At 41.6% G+C, this 23,245-nt stretch overlaps 1 protein-coding gene across 1 annotated transcript in view; it reads left to right on the plus strand.

Moving 5' to 3' along the window:
* Positions 1-1,146: 1,146 nt before the first annotated feature.
* Positions 1,147-23,245, plus strand: part of Drd3 (dopamine receptor D3) — a 40,787-nt gene continuing 18,688 nt past the window's right edge. The window contains 2 exon segments of the mRNA XM_048803281.1: positions 1,147-1,432; positions 13,254-13,366. Coding sequence (XP_048659238.1) covers positions 1,163-1,432; positions 13,254-13,366 — 383 coding nt within the window. The 5' untranslated portion in view covers positions 1,147-1,162.

Raw genomic sequence — 23,245 nt, forward strand, 5'->3', positions numbered from 1 at the left:
GTCAAAAACTGGTGGGTCACTGGCCCATGAATGTGGAATTTCAGTTGAATGGAAAGGGAGAACTTCATAGGGCTTAAACATTTTTAGTTAGTAAACCAATCCTTTAAAAATTGGGAAGTTTCAAATAAAATCCCATTCATGGTTTTTCCCTAAATATAAAAACCACTGTACTCGTCCCCAGTAATGGAGATTTTCTTCCACATACTAGTCTCCCAAACCCTCCATGCCCTATGTAAGGTCTAAGAGAGAGACCTGGAGAAAAGAAAGTGAAGTCAGAGGGAGACCTAGAAAAGGCAAGTGCAGCTGCAGAGGTCAGGAAGAGGGAAAGGAAACAAAGAAACAGACTGATAAGGGGAACTAGTGAACATAGCAGTTGCATGGTGTCCTATGTGCTAGACACAGCTTTCAAAGTCTTACATATGTAACAGTTCATTTAATCCCCATAAAACCCTATGTGGCCAGTTCCATTATCCCCCCTTCCCCATTTTATACAGAAGAAAACTGGAACTCAGAGAGGTGAAGAAACGTGCCCAAGGTCCCAGAGCTAGAAACAGCAGAGCTAGGATTCTAATCCTGGCATGGCTTCCCATCTCACTCTAAGTCCAAGCATGGTTCTTTCAATGGCTCTGCCCAACCTCTGAACTGCATAACCTCCACTCTACCACAGCCTCAATTGGCTTCAGCCCCCTGATCTTCCTATATCTCTGCTGCTTGGACCACTCTCCCACCAGATATCTGGTCTGCTCCCTTACTTCCTCCAGGTATTGAGTCAGTTGCCAATATTTCCATGAGGACTTCATGATTATACTGTTTAAAAACTGTTGTCAGACACCCACTCCTCACAGACTCTCACCCACTTCTTACTCCCCTCTCTGATTTTTTGCCAAAATATATACCATCATTGAACATATCACACCTTTTATCTTAATCTGCCTTCTTATTCTGAATAGAGGGGAGGAGTTTTTGTCTATCTTGTGCATTGCTAGAACTCTGGTTCTTACAACAGTGGCTGGCATATAAGAAGACTCAATAAATATTTGTTGACATAACAAATTTTAAAATACATCTGAGCATCCAAGTTTCAAACAGTCTGGTTTTACCTACATTGTTTTCTGTCTCCTCTCAGAAATTCTTTGGGGTTACACATCCTTCCTTCTGGACTATGGCACCTCTGAACCATCTAAGTGGCTACATGAATTCCACCTGTGGGGCAGAAAATTCCACAGGTGCCAACCGGGCTCGCCCACATGCCTACTATGCCTTGTCCTACTGTGCGCTCATCTTAGTCATTGTCTTTGGCAATGGCCTAGTGTGTGTGGCTGTCCTGAAGGAGCGAGCCCTGAAGACCACCACCAACTACCTGGTGGTAAGCCTGGCTGTGGCGGACTTGCTGGTGGCCACCTTGGTGATGCCCTGGGTGGTATACCTGGAGGTGAGTAGGCTCCAGGCTGTGTTGCTGATAATGACTGTGTTTGTCTGTCTGTCTTTCCTGAGTACCTGGGCTTTAGGGCTCAAACTACTCCTTGCTGTAGTCTAGGAACTGGAAAAGGAGGGAGAACTCTTGTTCTCCCTATAATGAAGGAATTGAAACTCTCAAAGGTGGCCACCATCCATCCACATCAGAACCAGGGAGTTGTGAATGATTCAGTTCCTGTGTGTCCCATACCCAGATGACTGGACATAAGTGGTAGGACTCTTCTAAAATGATTCTCTGTGCCAGCCATATCTCAGAGAAGTGAGAAGCTAGGGGAAGCAGTCTGACGTGCATCTTCATCTAGGTTCAACAGTTATGGGAGTGAGGGTGTGAGGTAGGGCAAGAAGGAAAAAGCATTAATGAATGAGAGAAGAGAAAGAATGGTCTGCAAATAGATCAGATTTCTCTCCATGGTTCAGTTGCCTTCCCTCTTGGCTCTTTCTTCCTGGGTACTGACTCCATAGAGTCTGCTACTGAAGGAACAGGCTAAACCTGCTAATTTATGTTTTCTATGCCTCTGTTAATAGCGAAGAATCTTCCTCACTCAGAGAATGCAGCAAACCCTGGAGAATTCTGCAGAGAAACATTTCTTAAATTTGAAAGTATTTTCATTTAAAGGTGCAAAATAGAGTCAGGAGGTGATCAAGACAAAACATCCATTTTCTAGCAAGGAAATCAGGTACCTACAACTGTTCAAGAAATAGATATTCTTACCAGGAAAACATGCAATTACTAAAGAGGGTTTTTTTTCAAACTCCTTAATATGCTATTAATATTTCTCCTCTGTACTGTGTGTCATTCTAAAGAGATATCCAATGAAGGATCAAAATGATGCTATGATTAAGAGAAATTAAGATTCATCAAATTAATATTTCAGTTAATATTAATAGTAAAGGTGACAGTTAATTAAGTATGACATATCACGGGAGAGCAAAAGCTTTGAACATAGACTGCTATGCTAGTACCCATATTAAAGAATGGCTGGGAACTAAAATTAGACTGTGATCTCGATGGTGGGGGTGCATGAAGGAAAGAAATAAATAAAATAGATAAGGAAATGGAAAAGAAGAAAAATAAATAGGCTGATTGGAAGAGGTCTAAAAGCTATGGGGAAACTTGGGGGGAAATATGTTATTTATTCCTCCCAGTTAGGATAATTCTGACGGTGAAGGATCTTGTAATTATCTTGAGTTTTCTGTCAACTCAAATAGGCTGAATCATCTTTGAAGTCAGAGGCTATGCCTTTGTTCTTCTTTTCCTTAGTCCAAACATACTACCTGGTGCATAACGTGTGCTAAATAAATATTTGATATGAATGACTAAAGGAACCTGCTCTGATATGTATGTATCATATGGGTGATTTCTACTTACACCATCTGCATCTACATTCATTGTTACAGGCCAACTTAGTGGGGAGGGCAGTGAAGTTTATATATATATATATATATATATATATATATATATATATATATATATATCCAATAATAATGAGAAAGGGATTAGAAGCATGTGGTATTTCTGTTCAAGACTGAGGCACTAACCAGACACAGTGGGATACATCTGTAATCCCAGCAAAGCAGGAAGATGAGAGAAGAATCACAAATTGAAGGCTAGCCTGGGCAGCTTAGCAAGACCCTGTCTCAAAATATAAAATAAAAAGGGCTGGGGATATAGCTCAGTCGTAGAGCACCCTCCATTCAATCTCCAATAATGAAAGAAAAAAAAAAGAGAGGGAGGCACTTTATATACTACCAGATTAAAATCCAGCATGGATTGGTCAGTGTTTCATAGTACCTCCACTGCCACCTCAAAATGCTTGTCTGTCTCTATACATGATAGAGATTCTTTAGTTGGCTAGAAGGATAAATATCAAGAAGAAATGCAGGCATAGGATCTTCATTCCAATGATCATTTCTATTCCTTCTGAAATAAAAACTGGGTTTTGGTATAGATAATAAAGTCACTCAGAAGCACGCTTTGGCCATCCATTTGTGATTGCTCCAGGACTGTGGTTGGACCACATTGGAAACCCCTGTAGGTACTGGCTTAGAAGAAAGTCATTGTGACTTTTCCGCACTAGAAACCCATGGCCTCCCCTTCTAAACATACCTGCCAATAGAGATGATGTCCGCATTCTACTGCGGAATATGGGGAGGTGGCCAGCGCCTTGTTAGGGGGTTCTTCTTCCTGCCAAGGAAGGTGTAAGCCACTTAAGAAATTAAAGTATAGAATAATTAGTGAAAAAGACAAAGTCGGAAAGATAGTTTCAAAAAGGTGGAGCCCTTGATAGGTCCAGTCCACACAGGAGCTGGAGCTAGACAAATAGAAAATGGCTCCTGTGGCTTATTTAAGGGGTACATCAAAGGCAGGGATAAGGTTTCAGGGGTGGAGTCGTGCTTCGAGATGTCTTACCGTCAGCAGGTTGACTGACATCTTGGCAGGTCACATGCATTTCAGAGAGACTGTGTGGCTACAGCATGTCACCCCATCTCCTGTGCTATGTGGGATCTGGCTGAATAGAGCTCACAATGTGACTGGGCTGTCAACCAGAGGAAATGTCCACTGGAAGTTCCCAGGCACCAGATTCTCCTATTCATCAGGCTGTGATGGACTCTATAATCCACACACAGCTCATGGATGGCTCTCAACAGTGGAACCCAGAAGAGCAACCCAGTTTACAGAGAACCACATGAAATCTGCCCAAAGGCCTTAATGGAATTGATAGTAGTATCTATGGGTTTGCTCCCATGAGTAAAACTCTGATGCAGCTCTTGATTCTACTCTTTCTGTCCCCCACCAAAAAAAGAAAAAAAAATCGCTGCAAGGTTATTTGGTGTAGGTGTTCAGTAACCAAGAGCATGGTTAAAGAAATCTATATTCATTTTAAAAAATGGGAATTAGAGATATCTTTCTACTGAAAAATGGATTTTAGAGACCTCTTTTTGGGTCGTAATGAACTGTCCTCAAAGTCCTAGTCAATATCTACAAATCATTTTCTCCAAAATTCAACTGAGGATCCATTTGGATTAAAGACTTAGAGCAGATATCATAAATGGACAATTGGTTAAGATATTAGAAGTTTCTAGTTCTGAAGACCAGGTAGTCCTATCTTAACCAGTTTGAGTTTTTCTTAAATGTTTTCCTTTCTTTCCTTAGAGGCAGATGAGGTACCTTAATAAGAAAATAAGAGCACTTTGAGCCCTTACAAGGACTATGAATATATAAATCCACATGCCTCAGAGAAGAGAAAAGTGGTACTCTTACTAATTTATAATAATGATGTGCAGTTTGAGGAGCTGCTCTAGTAATTCCTTGTTTATTACTAGGAATGATAGAAAGGGTGCAGTGTTGGCCACAAAGATCTCTGTGGGTTTAAGGACCACCAGGAAGACAGGACATTCGTGAGAAGGATACCATTTGGGGGCCAAATAATTCACCAAGTCCATAGTCTTATGTTCTTTAATTTCCATACATCCATCTTCTATGAAGGAAATGGTTCATTTTGCCAGATACTAGTATGTACGAGGTAGAAATGGTTTGGCTACAAATATTGGAAAACTTAACTAGCTGTGATTTAAACAAGGAGGGGAGTTACTTTTCTCAAATACTAGAATTCTGGAACAAAGTAGTTCTTGGTGTTAATTTGGCTGCCCCATAGTATCATCATGACCATACTCTTCCATCCACCCTCTTCACTCTTCTTGGCAAGGTGGCCTATCTCTGCATCCGATCCTAGGATAACAAAGCCCCCAGGATCTTAGTAGTATCCAAAGATAGGATGGATGGAAACAGAAGAATGGGGAGAAAAGAGAAAAGAGAGGAGAGGAGAGAAGAGAGAAAGAGAGAGAGCCCTGGGCTCTATTTCAACTTGAAGCACTCCCTGAAGTCTTCATTTAAGTCTGACTGGTCAGAATCATGAAGCTACCTTTAGCAGCAAAGGAAGATAGAAAAGAAAATGTTAAAATTCAGATTTTATTTAAAAAGAAAAGATGGGGTGAGGAATAGCTGGGAAGTCGGCAATGCATTTCAACATAACATCACCTCTGTTGGAATTCTCTGGGGTGAATGTCATTCCAATACAGGGTCATTTTATGAGAACAACTCAGAACTGAGATTCAGATCACATGAAATTCAGTGAATAAAATAGACAAAAACAATACTTCTTGTATTGGGTTGACGTTAGGCTCAACCATCATTAATGGAGAGAGTAGTTTGGTAACCAAAAGGTGTACTCCATAAATAACTCACTGACACAATTGTAAGTAAAAGAAAGCACAACTCCATTTGACTTATGTTATAAACAATGAGTTGGCTTTCACAGGAACTTTAAAAGTCCTATGGTATAGTGAGCTATAGGCACAGTTTGATCAAAGTTCCAAACTCCATTTCTCTATAATTTTCCCTGTTTTGCCTTCAAGCATATATCAACTTTATCAATAGGCAAAGGCTAAGCCACAGGCTTTTCATGCACACTATACCATTCACAGCAAGAGAGAAAATACATGCCCCAGAATTTCTATAAGTGTAAAGATGTACTCTGATGGACTGGTTTATGCCATATGATTTTTTCTGAACTAACCATCAGTTAGAAGAATCAGTTTAGCATAGGTTATGTGTTCCTTCTTTAGATCATATCTATGACTCCAGAATCTCATGGATTCTCAGTAGAATCCAGAAACTATTGAAAGGAAGGCATAGGACAATTCTAAGTGTGAACTGTAGTCAGCTGTCCTTGGTGGTGTTCGCATCACTAAGTCACTCAGGCACTCACACTTGGGCAGTACATAATGGGGGACTCACAGGGGACAGCTGCTGATCCACTTCAACATTCTGTGTCCCCAGGCCTAGCAAAGAAGTTCAGAACAAAAACCAAGCAGGAGACTTCACAGGTTATATTTCAGAGGTTTGGAGGTTTGTCTGTCTAATTCAGTTTGCAGCATTTTCTGGAATACTCTTTTCAATGCCATACCAAATAGTTCTATCTCAGATTTCCTCTCAAGTTTTTAATTTCCTGCTTTACAGGCTGCAGTCTGTTTGGAGCTCCCTCTCCAAGCACAAACATCCCATTTTGTTCCACTTGGTTAAGCACCTTTTGTGATGTTTAATGCACTTACATCAGAACAGAAAGGAAAAATAAGTAGCCAGGGGAACATTAGAAACATAGACAGCCCCCAACTTTAATGGTTCAACTTACAATTTTTCAACTTTATAACAGTGTGAAAGCAATACACGTATAGTAGAAACTGTACTTTAAATTTTGACTTCTGATCTTTTCCCAGTCTATCCATATGGGATACAATAATCTCAGTGGTGCTGGGGGCAGTATCAGCAAGCCCCAGCTCCCAGTCAGCCACAGGATCCTGTTACTCCACAGGGTTCAGTATTGCCAAGCTATGATATTTGGCAGGTTGGCTGTATTAAGTGTGTTTTAAAATATTTTTAGTTGTAGATGGACACAATGTGCTTGTTTTATTCATTTACATTTATGTGGTGCTAAGGATCGAACCCAGGACCTCACACATGCTGGGCAAGTGCTCTACCTCTGAGCCACACCCCCAGCCATATATTAAGTATTTTTGAACTTACAATGTTTCCAGTTTCTGGTCGGGTATAGTGGCTCAGTAGGCTGAAGCAGGAGGATCACAAATTCAAGGACAGCCTGAATTGAGGAGGATCTGTACTAAATTCAGAGTAGTTGGGACTCAATATGGATGGGAGAAAAGCCTTAAGGAATAAGAAATGTACATATGCAAAATAAAACAGGATGGGTTTAGTCAGAGAAACACACCATAGAAAAAGTGATCAAGGTCAGACAGAGATGACAGGAAAGAATGATGTTTAGAAACAGAGGCACCTTTGGAGCTTGTGATGATATTAATAAAAATAACAAAGTCTTTTTAAAAGGGAGAGTTTTACCATAGTTTAAAAAAAAAAAAGATGATAGCTCTTGAAGACCTCCCACTGGAAAACAAAAATGAGATTCTCACAAACTCTTCACCAAACTCTGGATTTTGATTAAAGTCACAGGCTGTTAGTGCTGGAAAGGCTTACTGATTATTCTATCATCCTTTCTAAAGTGTGACTCAAACACAAGAAATTGCTGGCCACATCCTAGTGACAGGTTTTCTCTGGGATGGGCCTTGGAGTGTGAACTTACAATGAACTCCTGCAGGATTCCCTTTGCTGCTGTAGGAGTGGCTTGTTCAACATAGAGACTGTTGAGTCTACCCAAGATCTACCACACAGGGGTTCCAGGGTGGCCCCAGAAGTCTGTTGGATTTGTAATAAGCTCCAGTCCCAGTCCCAGCCCAAGTGACTTGTACAGCCAGCTTGTCATCTCCCAAAACAACATTTAGGAACCACTAACCTATAAAACCCATTTTATAGATGAGAAAACTGGAATTCAAAAAGGTGAAAAATCTTTATTTATACCCCCTTTTGTCCTGCAGCAAGCCCTTCCCCAAATAATAATAATAATAATAATAATAATAATAATAATAATAATAATAGGAAAAAGGAGAAGGTAGAGATTTTCTGGGAAAAAAAAATGGAGTGAAGAGGCTAGTTAGAGAAGCACTTGCATCTTTTGCCCCTTGGTTAGCTCCCTAAAACAACTAAACTCCATTCCTTCAAAAAAGGGATTCTTAACCTGAGGATGCCATCCTCTTGAATGTAAATAAAATTACTTCTTTATTCTCACTAAGCTGAAATTGAGTGCTTCCTTCAATTATGAATGTAGGCATCAACCCCTAGCAGAAGAAATCCTTGATGTCACTAGTAGAAATCACAGATATTTCCATTTTCAAATCACGTTCTGGTTGTTGCAGACATCTTAAAATATTATTTAGATTCGTCATTACTTTGAAATTAGAGGGATTTGGGGCCTGCCACTAGATGTTGTTATTTAGTGAATTATTTTAAAAGTACATTTACGTGGTAATTGTATTCGATATCATTAGTATCCTTTGTGATCCATTGTATGTTTTACTTTGTGCCTTAAAAAACATTCCTGTGAGGAGAGCATATAGCCAAAAGACCAATGGCATAAGGAATGCATAATTAGATCTTTCTTAAGGACATCATTCTGAAGATAATGTTATACCCCCCAAGACCACTGTTTCCCAAGCCTTCCAGGCAGTAAGAATCACTTGAGGGACTTATTATTTGGAGTGGGGTCTGAAATCATTTGTTTAACAAGAGCCTTGGGTGATTTGGGAAATGCTGCCTTATAATCAGTAAATTTGGGAAATGCTGCCTTAGGCTGTGTCTGTGGAAAATCAATAGCCAACTTCAGTACCTGAGGACTATGCTTGCTTACTCCCACCTTCTGTATTGCCAAAGGGAGTTAGTTAGATTCATTAGCAAGTAAGAGTAACACCACCTGGCTGCCTATAATTCTGAAGTGAGTTATTCATTAGAATTTAGAAGAAAGCATCAGGTCTCTAAAGAGCCTTACTTAAATCAATCAGATTTTTACTTTTTTTTTCTGCTTTAAATTTAAGTGTCGCTTTACCTTTCATGATCTCCCAACACTTTGTACTTATCTCACTGTCAGCACTTAGCATATTACATCATTATTATTTTCTTAGTTTCTACCTTTTAGGCCCTCCATTCCCCACACCCACTCATACATTACTCCCCCTAACACACACACACACACACACACACACAGTCTTCAGAGACCCTGGGAACAAAAACAGTTTTAATTCATTTCAATACACTTTCCCAAACCAAGCATCCAGTATATAATGGGGCACTCAATAAAGAGTGGGTATATGAGGAAGTGAGTAGACAAATGTCAACTCTTTTCCTTCCTGTGATATTAACGGAGTTAAATTGTACACTTCTCAGAAGTGATGTGCCAAGATGCTGACCTCCAAGAGGCAGAAGAGAATCATGGTTGATATTAAGGGGGTAAATTCCAGCTCCTTTTACTAGTTGTGTCCTAAGGAAAATAACCCCTCTATGTCTCTATTTTCTATAAATTGGAAATCATATTGACCTCACTGGGTTGCTATGAGATCATGTGTGTGAGGGTTTCTGCTGCTCTTTGTTAATGCCTTACTATTATTTACATGGTATGGAGAACTATAGTAAAATATATATTTCTATTACAAGCCCACCAATTAGAGACTCATTTTAATGAGTAAGCTCCAGGGAAGGCTAAGTGATGGCACCTTAGTGGGAATTACTTTAATCAGCTAATCAGGTTGTTTTCTTCTTGGCACTCAGCTGAGATCAAGGAGAGAATTAGAATTTTGATAGCATATTCTGGAGACAGGAAAAGAGAACAGCCAGAATGCCAGTTGCATTCTGGTGGAAGCCTGTAAGCCAGAGGACAGCAGTGAGAGGCTTGGCCCTCTAAGAGGGTTCCAAAGAAAGCTGTGGTGAGTGTCCTTTCACCTGGCTCCCAAAGGCAGCAGCCACCATTGTCTTTTACACTGTTTATCGAAACCCTGGAATAAAGACAATGAGGAAGGCATATCATTTTCTAGAAAGGAGATGATACAGTCTGTCACACACAAATCCCTGAGGAGCACTTAATTTTCTCCTTGCTTCTTGTGTCTACCCACTTCCGTCCCTTTTGCAACAGCTGCCTGCCGGGGCTTGATACCTCCCTATAGCAAATACTAACCATCTACATTCCAATGCCCTGTCAGCCTCAACTGGCCTTACAACCTTGGCAATGTGCTTAATCTCTCTAAGCTTTAGTTTCTTTCTCTAGGATGATGGTAATAATAGTCCTGTCCATTTAAAATAACAACTCTGCTTAAAGGAATAATAGTTTATTTTGAGCAAAATGAGTGACCATAACATGGGGAACATGGATTCAAGTTACCATGAGTGACACATTCTGAGGTGGAAGAAGTTACATGTGCTTTTTTTTTATAGCCACAGAATGAAGAAGGTCACAAATCAACACATTCAACAAATACATTGGTGGGAACATCATTAGGTGGGCTACAATAAAATGGGAAGTTCTTTCGTATAGGTTTCAGGTGTAATCGCTTTTTAGTTTTATGGCTGATGGAGGCTAGAGGTCAGCTAAGGTTAGTGATACATTCCAAGAGGCTTACCTAATAGTTACAAGACTGTTAGGTCAGTTACAGAGGTTGAAAGTAAATGGCTATTTTTCTAAAGGGTCTAAGATAGTCCAAGATAATGTAGCTTTTGACCTGCAACATTCCATCTATTCACAATTATGATGTTCTACTCAGTCAAGGTCAGTCTGCAGAACATTTAAGAGAGATGTGGCTTTTTCAGAGACTTTTAGCTTCATCGGCCTCTCTCATGGGATTACATTCAGCACTAGAGGCCATGTACGGAAAGTGCTTAACAGAACATCAGGAGCTTAGTAAGCACTCAGTAAATGTTAGTTTTTAGAATGAATACACAGTATGTCCAAAACCATTCGATCCTCCAAAATATATTCCCATGCCTGGGCCCCACTCTAGGAGCTGGGCAAGCAACAGTGAACAATATCTCTGCTACTATGGAGATGGTTAAGTAACCATCATTTAATCTCTTATCAAATGAAACATTCTTCAAAAAGCACTAAGAGCATACGCAGTGAAAAAAACAAATTCAATTTTCAAAATCTAAAGTTTCAGTTATAGAAATTCCTGGAATGGGTCATGTGGGTGGATGACTCATGTAGAATAATTTTTCAATAAATGTAAAGTTTGTATTAACAGTATTAGGCTTTCACGCTGGTCTGTAGATCTTGTATTCCAGAATGCCTTGCTTCCCAGTTATCTTGGAAGTTCTTTAAGGAGAGACTCTGTAATACATTTTGTTGAACTTCTTAACACACATAATGTCCCCTCCTTGTACAGAATAAATATTAGGAGTTTTACTGGTACTTGTTCTATTAATGCATGAGTAAATGAATGAGCACCCGGCAAGTTCTGAGTTTGGCTATTGTCCTAACTATCCTCTCTCATCAACACTCCCCCCAACACACAAACACAATTATGGGGAGAAAAAGTAGTTTTAAGACCAAATTAAGACCTAAGTTGACTAGTAGACATATGTTGAAATGAAATTTAGGATATAAAATTCAACTTCGAGGAGATTTTATAGCATGTAACTGTCCTTTGTGATAAGCAAAGTCATCCTTCATTTTCTCTCTCACTTAAATCCTTGTATGATTATGACTGTTTAGATCAGAATATTTCCATCTCCCTTTCTAAAAGTTTTTCATTCTCAGAATTCCTGTAAATTCACATTAGGACTTTATTTATATAAAGTAAAATGACCAAACTAAAAGAAAGTAAATCCATAACCAAAGTGAACAAAAATGATGACTTCATCATATGTTTTGACTTTCCATTGTTGCTTTTAAACTAAAACCCTCTGGTCAGCATTTCCCAAAATATACTTGAGATGACCAAATATAGAGAAAATGGGAGGCTCAAAAAGAAATGAATCCAAAGGGAAGAAATTGTTAGGAAGCAGAAGGATAGACAGACTTTCAGGTCCTTGCTTTATTGGGATAAAACAGAAATGAAGGGTAAAGAGAACTGGTTATACAAGAAGAGTCTTGGAGATAAATGCTGAACAAAACAGCAACATCTTTATGCACATTTAGTCAGTGTTTTTCTTTTTCTTGAGAAGCCATCTCAGAGGCCACCATGCCTATTTTTTACTCTTCCTTCCTTTTAAAAAGCCATGGGGCATGCTCAGGAAGGGCATCATGAACACACAGCCATCCAGAAGCACTGTGTCTCATGGGCTTCTCCTTGAGAATCATGGTCCCCAAATGGCAGCCCCATAGGCAGGAAGATGGCAAATGCCCAAGGCCCCAGGGCCCATGAACGGCAGTTTGTGGACATTTAGAAAGTGAGAATCTTCCTGGCACATTTTCCTGGTTCAACTAGGTTATGTAAAAGTCTAAAAAGTAAAATGGAAATTCTTTAGAATGTAAATTAAATTACTAAATTCCTGACTTTTTGTAAGTATGAAGACGAGGTTATGGAGCTTGGAACACATGTAAAGGCATGAGGTCAGAGCCATCCTTGCTAAATCCACGAGGGATAGAGAGAATTCATGCTCCCTTCCAATTCCCTGGACCAGCCTTTTCCCCCACCTCTTGGTGACTGGGATGTGGCAGTGGGGGTCAAAGGCAGCCATTTTGATATACACTTAGTTTATATAGGTTCTTATAGGTATTATTTCAGGATGCTTCCAAGATTTCAAACCAGAAGCCACACAGATTTTGCTTTGGAGTTATCTTTTATGAAAATGTGTTCTTAGCTCTTTTCCTGGGGACATGGTGAGCTCTCTACTAGGTAGCTCTTTGGCTACCAGCTGGGCATCTCTGGACATATCACTGAACCACCAGGAGTGTTTCTGTTTTTGACTTGATCAGTGATTCTCAAACCTTGGTATGTCTAAGACTATTTATTTAATAATGAAGATTCACAGGCCCCCAAACCATAGATTCAGATTCACTAGGTTTATGGAGGATTCAGAAATCCACATCCTTAATGAGTAACTCACTGTGGACCACAATGCACTAATTTATTTGGAAGATCACTTCCAGCATTACATCCTAACATTCTGTGAATTTGTCCCTTCTTTAGCATCCAGTCTTGGACAGCCTGGCATTCCCTCGGCACTCATCTGCCCTACGGTAACAATGGTACCAACAACAGGCAGGGAGCAGGGAGGGAATATGGGCATCTGTGCTGAGAAACACAAGGGAGGTAGAAGAGTTGGTTGGGTGGTTGTTCCTTAAACTGGAAAAACTAACATCCTTTTCATTTATGACACCCAGGTAACAGGTGGAGTTTGGAATTTCAGCCGCATTTGCTGTGACATTTTTGTTACCCTGGATGTCATGATGTGTACAGCCAGCATCCTGAACCTCTGTGCCATCAGCATAGACAGGTAGGGCTGGGACTCCCCTTCCATGCTTTGGAGAGAGGAGCCCAAAATTGGGGGGAGGAGGCACAGGCTTTGCATTCAAGATCCTGGGATTACTTCCAAATAGTACTTGCCACTGGGACATTTTTTCCCTCTCATCTCTTTATTTTATTTTATTCTGGGGGCTTTTTTTTTGGGGGGGGGGTTATTACTAGTATTGAACACAGGAGTGCTTCACCACTAAGTTACATCCCCAGTTCATTTTTTCTTTTGAGACAGGGTTTTGATAAGTTGCTTAGGGCCTACATTGTCCAGGCTGGCTTTGAACTTGCAAACCTCCTGCTACAGCCTCCTGAATCTCTGGGATTACAGGAATGCACCACTGGGCCCGCTCATTTTCTTTTAAATTATGGTTTGCAGGTGAGAAGAAACAAGAGAGAAATTATTACTCTATAAGCTTTCCCAGCCTTTCCTCTCCTCCAGACCCATAAAGAGGGTTTGCGTTTTCACTACCTTTGGGGGCTTTTTGTGATTTATAATTGGAAGGAAAGGGAGGAGGGAGGAGGGAAGAAAAGGACAGCGGTGAGCTGACTGTGTTGGTAGGAAATTTTGTAGCTGACTTATTTGTTTGTTCACTTGTTTTTGGTGAAACAGGTAAGGAGGATGGGTGGAAGAGACAGGAATAGGAGTATTTTCAGGAGGGAGAGAAAGGTGGATGCAGGAGAAAGGGAATTTTAGAAAACAAGGCTATGATCTATAGATTTTCCTCACAAAGTTTAAGAAAAGCAAGTAAAGAACGATAGGTTTTTAAGATTTGGTGTTTGTCCAGGCAAGGTGGTGCATGCCTGTAATCCTGGCTTCTCGGTAGGTTGAGATAAGAGGATGGCAAGTTGGAGGCCAGCCTTGGCAACTAAGCAAGACCCTGTCTCAAGAAACTAAAAAGGGCTGGGGATGGAGCTCAGTGGCAGAGCATTCCTGGGTTCAAGTCCTTGCACCGAAAAAAGAAAAAAAAAAGTATTTTGGCTCCTGGAATTTTGGTTCTACTCTCTGTGTATTCCATCTGAGCAACACCACTTTCTATGCTTAAGAGTACCTGAATTCATTGCCCTTACTTTGGGTCCTTTGTTCCTTGATTCGTCTCTCCTCTTCCTCCTCCTCCTCCTCCTCCTCCTCCTCCTCCTCCTCCTCCTCCTCCTCCTCCTCCTTCTTCTTCTTCTTCTTTTTGTCTTCTTCTTCTCTTTCTCCTCTCCCCCACCCAAGCCTTAGATTTACCAGGCATCAGCAGGCCCCCTGAGAGCTCTGTGGGAAGGAGGTGGTCTTTGAGCCTCTGCCCAATGCTGACAGTCAAGAGCCTCCAAGGTTCTCTTCTGAGTCCTGAATGTCCTCCCTCTCTTTTCATCTATTCTCTTTTTCCCAATAGTATAGTCCATCTACTCCACAGTTCCAACAGGTGACCCCAAATAAGATCTGACATTCATTGAGAATTTACCACATTGTGCCAAGTTTTCACATGCACTATTTCATCTTAATGATGACTCAGGTACTATTCTAATCTTCCTTCTTTTAAAAATTTTGCCGAAGTCTTGCATCTAGTATAGAGCCATGCCAGAATTTGAATTCATGTCTCTTTGATTCCAAATTAATACTGTTAAGTTTTGTGCTAATGTCACCAAATCCCCAGTTATACCCCTACCTTTTCTCCTGAATTTCAGATATCCCAATGGCTCCTATAATACAAAAAAAAAAAAAAAAACACCAAACCATCTTGACTTAGTGACCTCTCACTGACCTTATTGACACCATCTTTGTCCTAGAATTCTGGGTTTTGTTTCACTCCTCTGTCTTCCTAATCTCCCATAATCAAGCAATCTAAGTGTAGAGATTCTACAATTTTCAGATTTGCCTCTGTTTCCTTTCTTACTGCCCCTAATTACTTTAGACACCCATGACCTCTCACCTGAACTTCACGGCTTTCTAACTGGTCTTTCATGCCATCAGAATTCCCCAGAAGTATAGCTCTAACTTCCATTGCCCTTCGCAAAATCTTTCAATGTCTCCTTGATCCATGGAATAAAAACTAAAATTACCTCCACAGTCCAGGATTCAATATGGTCTCAATTTCCACAATATGGTCTCAATTCACTTTTTCAATATTTTTTCTTTTGGGGTTTCCTTCTATTCTTCCCATGCTCCAAGGTCTATCAGAACAGCCTCCTTTTCCATAAAGCCCTTCTGAATTCCTGTCATTTTATTGAGTCACCCTGAGACCTCATGATGTTTTCTGTGTGACTGTTGTGGCATATCCAGCCTGCCTTTTCTCACAGGGCTCAATGCTGTGTCCTCAACAGCACCGGCCCTCAACTTGCTTCCGTGTGCTGAAGGGGAACTTTGAACAATAACCAAAGAACAGATATGAAAATCCCTGCTGATGCTGATACCGCAAACCAACTAGCCAACTGGATTTTTTTTTTAACATTTGATTAACTAGTCAACTGAGAAGGAAAATTAAAGAACAAGTCTATAATGCTGGAAAGAATGCCATTTAAGAGTGTTTTAAAATAGAAGATAGGTTACATAATTCTGTAAATATACCAAAAACATTGAATTTTACTCTTTAAGTGGATTAATTATGTGAATTACATTTCAATAAAGCTGTTAAAAAGTGAAGAGATAGGTATTTTATAATATTTTTTAGCTCTAACATCTAAGTCCGTTGTGTAATTTCTGGACACGTAGTTACATGTTTTAGGGAATATATTATTTATAGAAATTGTGGGCTGCAGCTGGTTTACTTTATCAGGGCCTCCACCACCCTAAACTCATTTTAGCCCTAGGTCCTTCTCACCTGTCAATCTCCCTGCTGTGCCTATTGGAGAACCTTGAACAAAGAGTATTAAACTGAATTCAATGGTCTCTGGCTGAGAGTAGACATGTTCATACCACAAATAAGCATCTTTGGAAAGGACATGAAAGGATGGGAGAAGATTAACCTTGGAAGGAGGGAGAAGAGAGTATAAAGAGAGTTCTAGAGAGAAGCTGGGACAGCCCCTCCCACCCCTCTTGCCCACACACATTCACACACACACAAGTGGTATGGGTGCAGCGAGGAGGCTGTGCCCTGCACAAGGGTGTGGGAACAGAGTGCAGCCAGCCCTTCTCAAGCTCTGAGGCATGCCACAAGAGGATGCCTTTCTGTAATTTGCTAGCCAGGAGGGGGCACTTGTCTCTAATTTGCACCAACAGCGCCATTTTGCTAGCAGCAGCCATGCTTAACACACACTTCTACTTTTACCACTGAAAACACCATCAAGAATAAACCTTGAATTGACTGCTGTCCCATATAGGAAAATTCCCATAATGCATAGCACTCACTACTTGAAACCTGGCAAGGATGAGCTATGCCTTGAATCCCAGCAGAGGAGGCTCCTCTAGGCTTGTACTTCATTACAGATCAATCCTCACCAAACCTCAAAACATAGCCCCCTCCAATTTTAGGAATGAAAATAGGTCTCAGAAAAGCTGTCTCCATTGTCCTTCACAGCAGTTTGCTGTACACAGCATTAAAATCTGTTCATGTGATGCCAAATAGCTGGTCAATTCATTAAAAATGCAGTCATTCACACAGACCTTTGGTCTTCACACAATGCCAGTCACCAGTCTGACAAACTTGACCAAATGGATTCAGTATTTTTTGGTCATGAAGCCCCAGTCCGTAATAACAGGGTGGTAAGAGAGATAGGAAAGAAAAGGAAATGATAAAAGGGTTTTTGAAAGCAAGTAATACTATTGTCATTAGATTCTGAGGCACAGCTCTGGATACTTGGATTAAAGCCGCTTTTTCTTTTTTTAAAAAAAGCAGAGTGGGAAGTCCTTGGAGCACAAGCCCCCTCCCCTGGGGTTCCATGCCTTCCTAGTAGGTCAGCCCCCTCCCACCGCATCCTGGTTCAGAGCTAACTAGGGGATACGGCTGAGAATGTGTCAGAAGAGGAGGACACGACCAAGCGGTGAAAATTAGAGTCCTCCGAGAGGAGCCCGGGAATAATGCAACCAAATTCATTCACCAGGGAGTTCTTTAAGTGGCTCTCAAATGGCACCCATCACACAGGCATGCCTCCGCGCCTTTGCAGTGAGCACAATAGGTACCAGATGAGTCACAGGCACCTTGGATTTTTAGTTTGCATCTAAATAAGCACTTTATATTTGCAAAGGGCTTTCCAGTCATTTGCAAAAAGCTTTCTCCTTCAACAACTCCACGAGGGGAGTCCACGGAACTAAAGATTTATTGAGCCCCCTGTCTGACCAAATAAAAGGTGGTGAAAAGCAGCCCTCACAGAGCTCTGGGGCTCATTAAACCCAGGCGGGAGTTAGAGTCAGGCCCTCCCACCCAGGCCAGCCTCTTTCCTCCCACTGTCAGCTTCCTGAAGAGGCACCCTCGTCAATTCCACCCCCCACCCCATCGCCCACTTTGGAACTGGCCTCTGGGTGGAAATCAAACTCTGCCAGGGTACTGAGACCTTCAGTAGAGTGACAAGCCACATAGACCCTGCTGATGGAATTGTGAGTCAGAAGATACATTGCAGTTAATTCATTTAAACAAAAGTGCTCAATCCTTGCAGCAGTCCTGTAGCCGAGTCCAAAATTAGAAAAATTGGTCTTTTGAGTCCCCCACTAGTATTCTCTGAGTTGCAATCAGTAGCCCCTTTGCTATGGCAGCCCACCTCTATAGGTTCCATTCCCTTGGACTATGTGAAGCACATCCGTCTACCTAGCACAGAATACCCTGGCTAGTTCTGTGCTAATCCCAACTTGCATGAGTCTAAAAGTAACAACAGTAACAATGTTACCATTATTTCCGATGTTGCTATGTGCCAGACACAGTTTTTTGTTCATTATTGCCCATCCTCACAGCAATCCAGCCAGGTGAGTCCATTATCTCCACTTTACAAATAAAGCTTCTGAGGCTACAATGTGTAGGTAAGCCTCCCAAGATCAAGCTGGTAGATGCGAGGGTAAGGATTCAGTTACCCTCCTCCTGCTACAGCACACTGCCCCACATGGAGACAGAAGTGTGAACCTCACTCTGGGTCCTAGCTATAGAATCAACTGCCAGGCTAAAAGTCTAGGCGCTACCACTTAATAGCAAAGTGACCCTGGGCAAGTCATTTAACTTGACTCGATCTCTTTATCCATTTAGTGGAGATAAAAACTACCTCAAAGGAGTTTAGAAGGATTCATGAATTGTAAAACACTACTATTTGTAAAACAGTTCCAACAGTGCCTAGCACACAGAAAATGCTATCTACTCATTTATTTGATTAAATAAATAAATGTTAATATTCGCTGATCGTGAGGAGTAAGACAATCATAAGAACTCACTGATACAAGTACTGATCTCTTAGGGTACCACAGTAACAATGACAATGACAATAACAATAATAATAATACTGTCTTTTGAATATTAAATATGTACAGGCATTGTGCTAAAATATTTTTTAAAAGCTACAGATAACCTCCTCGAATATTTTTTAACAGCCCTATTGGACAAGTATCATTATCCCCATTGTACAGATGAGGAAATTCAATCAAGAAAGTCAAACCACTGGCTATGGCCCCATTAGTAAGCCGCAGAGCCGAGATTCAGGCCCTGCACTCAATCTGCCTCTCCTGCGGCTGCACTTGACCATAGTGCACAGAGCCAGCACTGCAGAGTAATCCACACCAGGAAGGGCCTAGAGAGCTAGGAGCCCGGGCACCGCGAGCGACAGGGACGACCCGCCAAATGTGTGGAGTGTGTCTGCGCCGGGCTGCGGCCCTGGAGCACCGTAGATAGCGCTGCAGGCCTGACCGTCCAGGTGGCCCCTGGCCCAGCCTTCCTCTCCCTCTCTGGCCAAGTGCGGCAGCGCGACTCTCGGGGGCTTTGACTGGCGCTCGCAGACGGTCTGTCGTCCGGATCGGGCCGAGAGGACACCAAAAGCTAAACAGTCTGCCGGGGTGGAAATTCGGGGTCCCTGCAGGGGGTCCAGGAATCAAGGGGTCGGGTTTTCCCTCTCTGCCTCCCCACGGAGCCTCGAGAGCCCCCAGGTGAGCAATGAACTTCTCACCCCGGCGGACGGGCAGAGTTCTTGCTGCATTATGGTGCCCTCCGATGGCTGATTCTGGAACAGCCTCGATGTCTCAGTCACCTATGGCAAGCTTGGGCCCCCTTTTATTGTTTCATCATGTTTGAAAAAGAAAAAAAAAAAAGTGTAATGTGACAGTGGTGAATTGTATTCTCATCTTTCACTTCTTCTTTCCTATGTTAACAAGTTAGAATCTTTGACAGAAACTTTCCCTAATGCAGACTTTTTCAAATTCATAAGATGCATTTGCTTGTTAAAAATACATATTCCTGGGTTCCACTTCAGAAGTACCAAATCAAAATCTCTACAAACGTGTCCTAGAAGTCTGCATTTTAATAGGACCTCCCTTCTTCCTCTTCTCAGTTAACCCCAGGCAATTAAAAAAATCAGCTAATTGGGGAAACTGTCCTGGGTACCCACAGTGCTAAGTACAACTCACCCTTGTCATTCTGACTTTAAGTATTGAGTAGAGATGCCCTTGAGAGGGAAGGGTGAACTCGGGAGACATACTGGCCTAGCCCAACTCAGTTGGCTGCTGAACTTTGGGTCCAGCATTAACCTCCTTATATCTCTGATCCCTACTTTATAAAATGGAGCTAGGTGGGGTTCCCTATATTTGTTGGTCCAGTGAATTAGTGGAGTCTCCAAGGAGTTGCTGGACATTAAAGTGTACAGATTGAGGAAATTAGTGTGCTAGAGCCAGCTTGTAACAGGCAGCAAGAACTGATTGGAAAAATTGTAGGAATTTTTTGAGTCAGTTATTAAGTCTTTGGTGGTGGTTTGAAATGGGCAATAGTAGATACACCTACATCATAGAAAATGCAAGTGTTACAAAGCAGGGACCTTTTTACCTGGAGAACCAGCTGTTAGCCATTACCAGCACAATCCTGTGAATGCACAGGATGGTCAGGTTCACTATGTGATGTGAAAGAAATGGAGAGACTTTGCCTAACTGCAGGTCTGGGTCAGAGGAAGTGGGTCCCATCTTTCCTTCCCCTGCCTTCAACTAATTGTTAGGCCATGACAGCAGATGCCTCAGGGTCACCACTAAGGGCAAGGCCTTGGTAGCTATATTTGACTTGAAACTCCAGCCATTTAAAGTCCTGAGGAGAGTGGGAGGTCTTGAGAAACACCAGGTGCTACTTGCCAGCTCCTGCACATACAAGGCAGGGATTCAAGGGAGGACATGTGTGTGCCTCAGAAGAAGGGAACTGGATTGTCATGACCTCCCTGGGGGGTTAGTGCTGGGATCTCAATTTGACCTTATTTAATAAAGACCCTATTTCTCCCTCTTCAGAAAGAACCCACCTTTGTCATGCACTATGGTGCCTCTTATGGTTTGGATCTGCAATGTCCCCCAAAGGTTCATGAGTTGAAGTCTTGGTCCCCCAATGCAGTAGTGTTCATTGGTGGCACTTCTGGGAAACAACTTGGATCATGAAGACATCCATTGGTGTCTTCATAGCTGAAGGGCTATTAAGAGACGGGGCCCAGTTGAAGGAAGTAGAACACTGGGGGCTTGATATAGAAGAGTATATTTTGTCCTTGAACTCTTCCCTACTTTCCTCTGCCATTGTCTTCTGCAATAATATTTTTGCCTTGGAGCCAGACAACCATGAGCCAAAATAAATTTTTGTTCCTTTAAGTTGATTTTCTCAGGTACTTTATCACATCAATAAAAAGCTAACACTGCCAAAGACAACTCTTGCAGAGTTTGCCTTCACCTCAGAACTCACAACTGTCTGTCTTTGAGCTGTTCTTTTAGGAATTCAAATGTTAACATTCTAAAATTAGATGCATAAGAGAGAGATTCCAGCAGCACTGGAGCACAGGAGCTGGACAAACAGGAGAAATATCAGAGAGCATTGCTCAATACCCATCAGACCAACATCTGTCCTTCCCTCCCTCAGTCCCAAGCCTTGAGGTACCCAACAAGGGTTAAGGGAGCTACAGCTCCAAATCTGGCCCCCAAGTTCCCTGAAAACAAAGAAGACAAAAAATGTTGATCCATGGCTAGGACCAGACATATCTTAGATCCCTTGAACTTTGCTAGGATTAGAACTGTTCTCATGGCCCATGAGGCAATTAGTCAACAGCTACTTACTACTTCCTTTGTGCAATGACCTATGGGGAATACCAAGACTATATAATGATTTGAGCCATTGAGTGACTTCAGTCACATGGGGGAATCAAGACCTGCAAGCAAGAGGGCAATGTAACTGATTGGCATAGGAGTAGTATGAGTTCAGAGGGAGAGGTCTTTATAAGGTAAAAAGGCCAGGGAAGATTGCTGGAGAGCTCATCTGAGATTAAAGGAAAGCAAGATTGAGTTTTGGAGGGAGGGAGAAAGGATAATGGATGGAACGAAGACACCAGTCTCCAACAATTGTAGAGTGCCCATCACGAGGCCTGTTTGTCTGGAGCATGAGCACGTGTCAGGAACTAATGGGGGTTAGGTTGGCAAAATAATGAAGTCATGTTGAAGGAGATTAACTTTAACCTGTGGGTATAAAAATAGCCAATGACAGTGTGTTCATTTACTACTGGAATATTTTCCCCTGCCCTCAGTAAATGGACAGCTCCCTCTTTTCTTTGCCCAGTTGTTGTTGGTTTGTCCCTTCTTTACCTCCTCCATTGTTCTCTAATGTGGCAACCAGCTTCCTTCATGGTAGTTTTTATTTTATATTACCACATTTGTTTGCTTTTTATGGTTCATTGGCTCTGCTTGACTCTAGGCTCAATGAGGACAGGGACAATGTTCCTTTCACATAGTTCTATATTTCCAGAGTAAGGTCTGGTATGTGGTAGAAATTCAATAAAATTGAATGAAAGGTAAATGAATGAATGGGGAAAGAATATGGAAGGGTCAATGGAAAGTTAAAGGGCCTAAGTTTTGAGTAGAGATGCCTTGAGGAAGGCAGAACATGGAACTAGAGTAAGGGGTGTGGGGCACTGGGGAGATGTTTCAGACACCTAGAGTTTTCAATGACTAGAGAATAGTCTTTCAGGCAAGTCCAACAAGCAGCTGTAAATACGTATGAGGAGTTGCCTCAGAAAATACAATTTCTAACTAAAGAACTAGGCTCTGACCATGTAAAAGTATAAAAACTGAATTTTAAATTTAGCCTTCATTGGATATAACTCAACTCTATTCTCATAACTCTATTAATTGGAATGGTATTCACTCAGGGGGTTTGTCCGGTGTTGTGAATTTTCTTCTCCCTTCTGCTAGAGGAACTCACCAACTCAGCTCTCTGCTCTCTGCAAGCACTTAGACAACCTGTGGGAAGAGCACCGAGGCAGCATGGTCCTGTTAGCCTGGATGCAGTTTCTTAAGGAAGACACCCTAGCATACCTGAACATTGTCTCTCCTTTTGAGCTCAAGATGGGCTCTCAGAAAAAAGTGCAGAGAAGGACGGCTCAGGCCTCTTCCAACACAAAACTAGAATTTGGAGGAGCTACTGGATCTGATGTAGACCAAGAGGAAGTTGTGGATGAAAGAGCTGTACAGGATGTGGAATCATTGTCAAGTCTGATTCAGGAAATCTTGGACTTTGATCAAGCTCAGCAGATGAAATGCTTTAATAGTAAATTGTTCCTGTGCAATATTTGTTTCTGTGAGAAGTTGGGTAGTGAGTGCATGTACTTCTTGGAATGTAGGCATGTGTACTGTAAAGCCTGTCTGAAGGACTACTTTGAAATCCAGATAAAAGATGGCCAAGTCCAATGCCTCAATTGCCCAGAACCAAAGTGTCCTTCAGTGGCCACTCCTTTCAAAGTTCAG

The sequence above is a fragment of the Marmota marmota genome, unplaced genomic scaffold (assembly GCF_001458135.2).
Source record: "Marmota marmota marmota unplaced genomic scaffold, marMar, whole genome shotgun sequence".
NCBI classification, from domain to species: domain Eukaryota; kingdom Metazoa; phylum Chordata; class Mammalia; order Rodentia; family Sciuridae; genus Marmota; species Marmota marmota.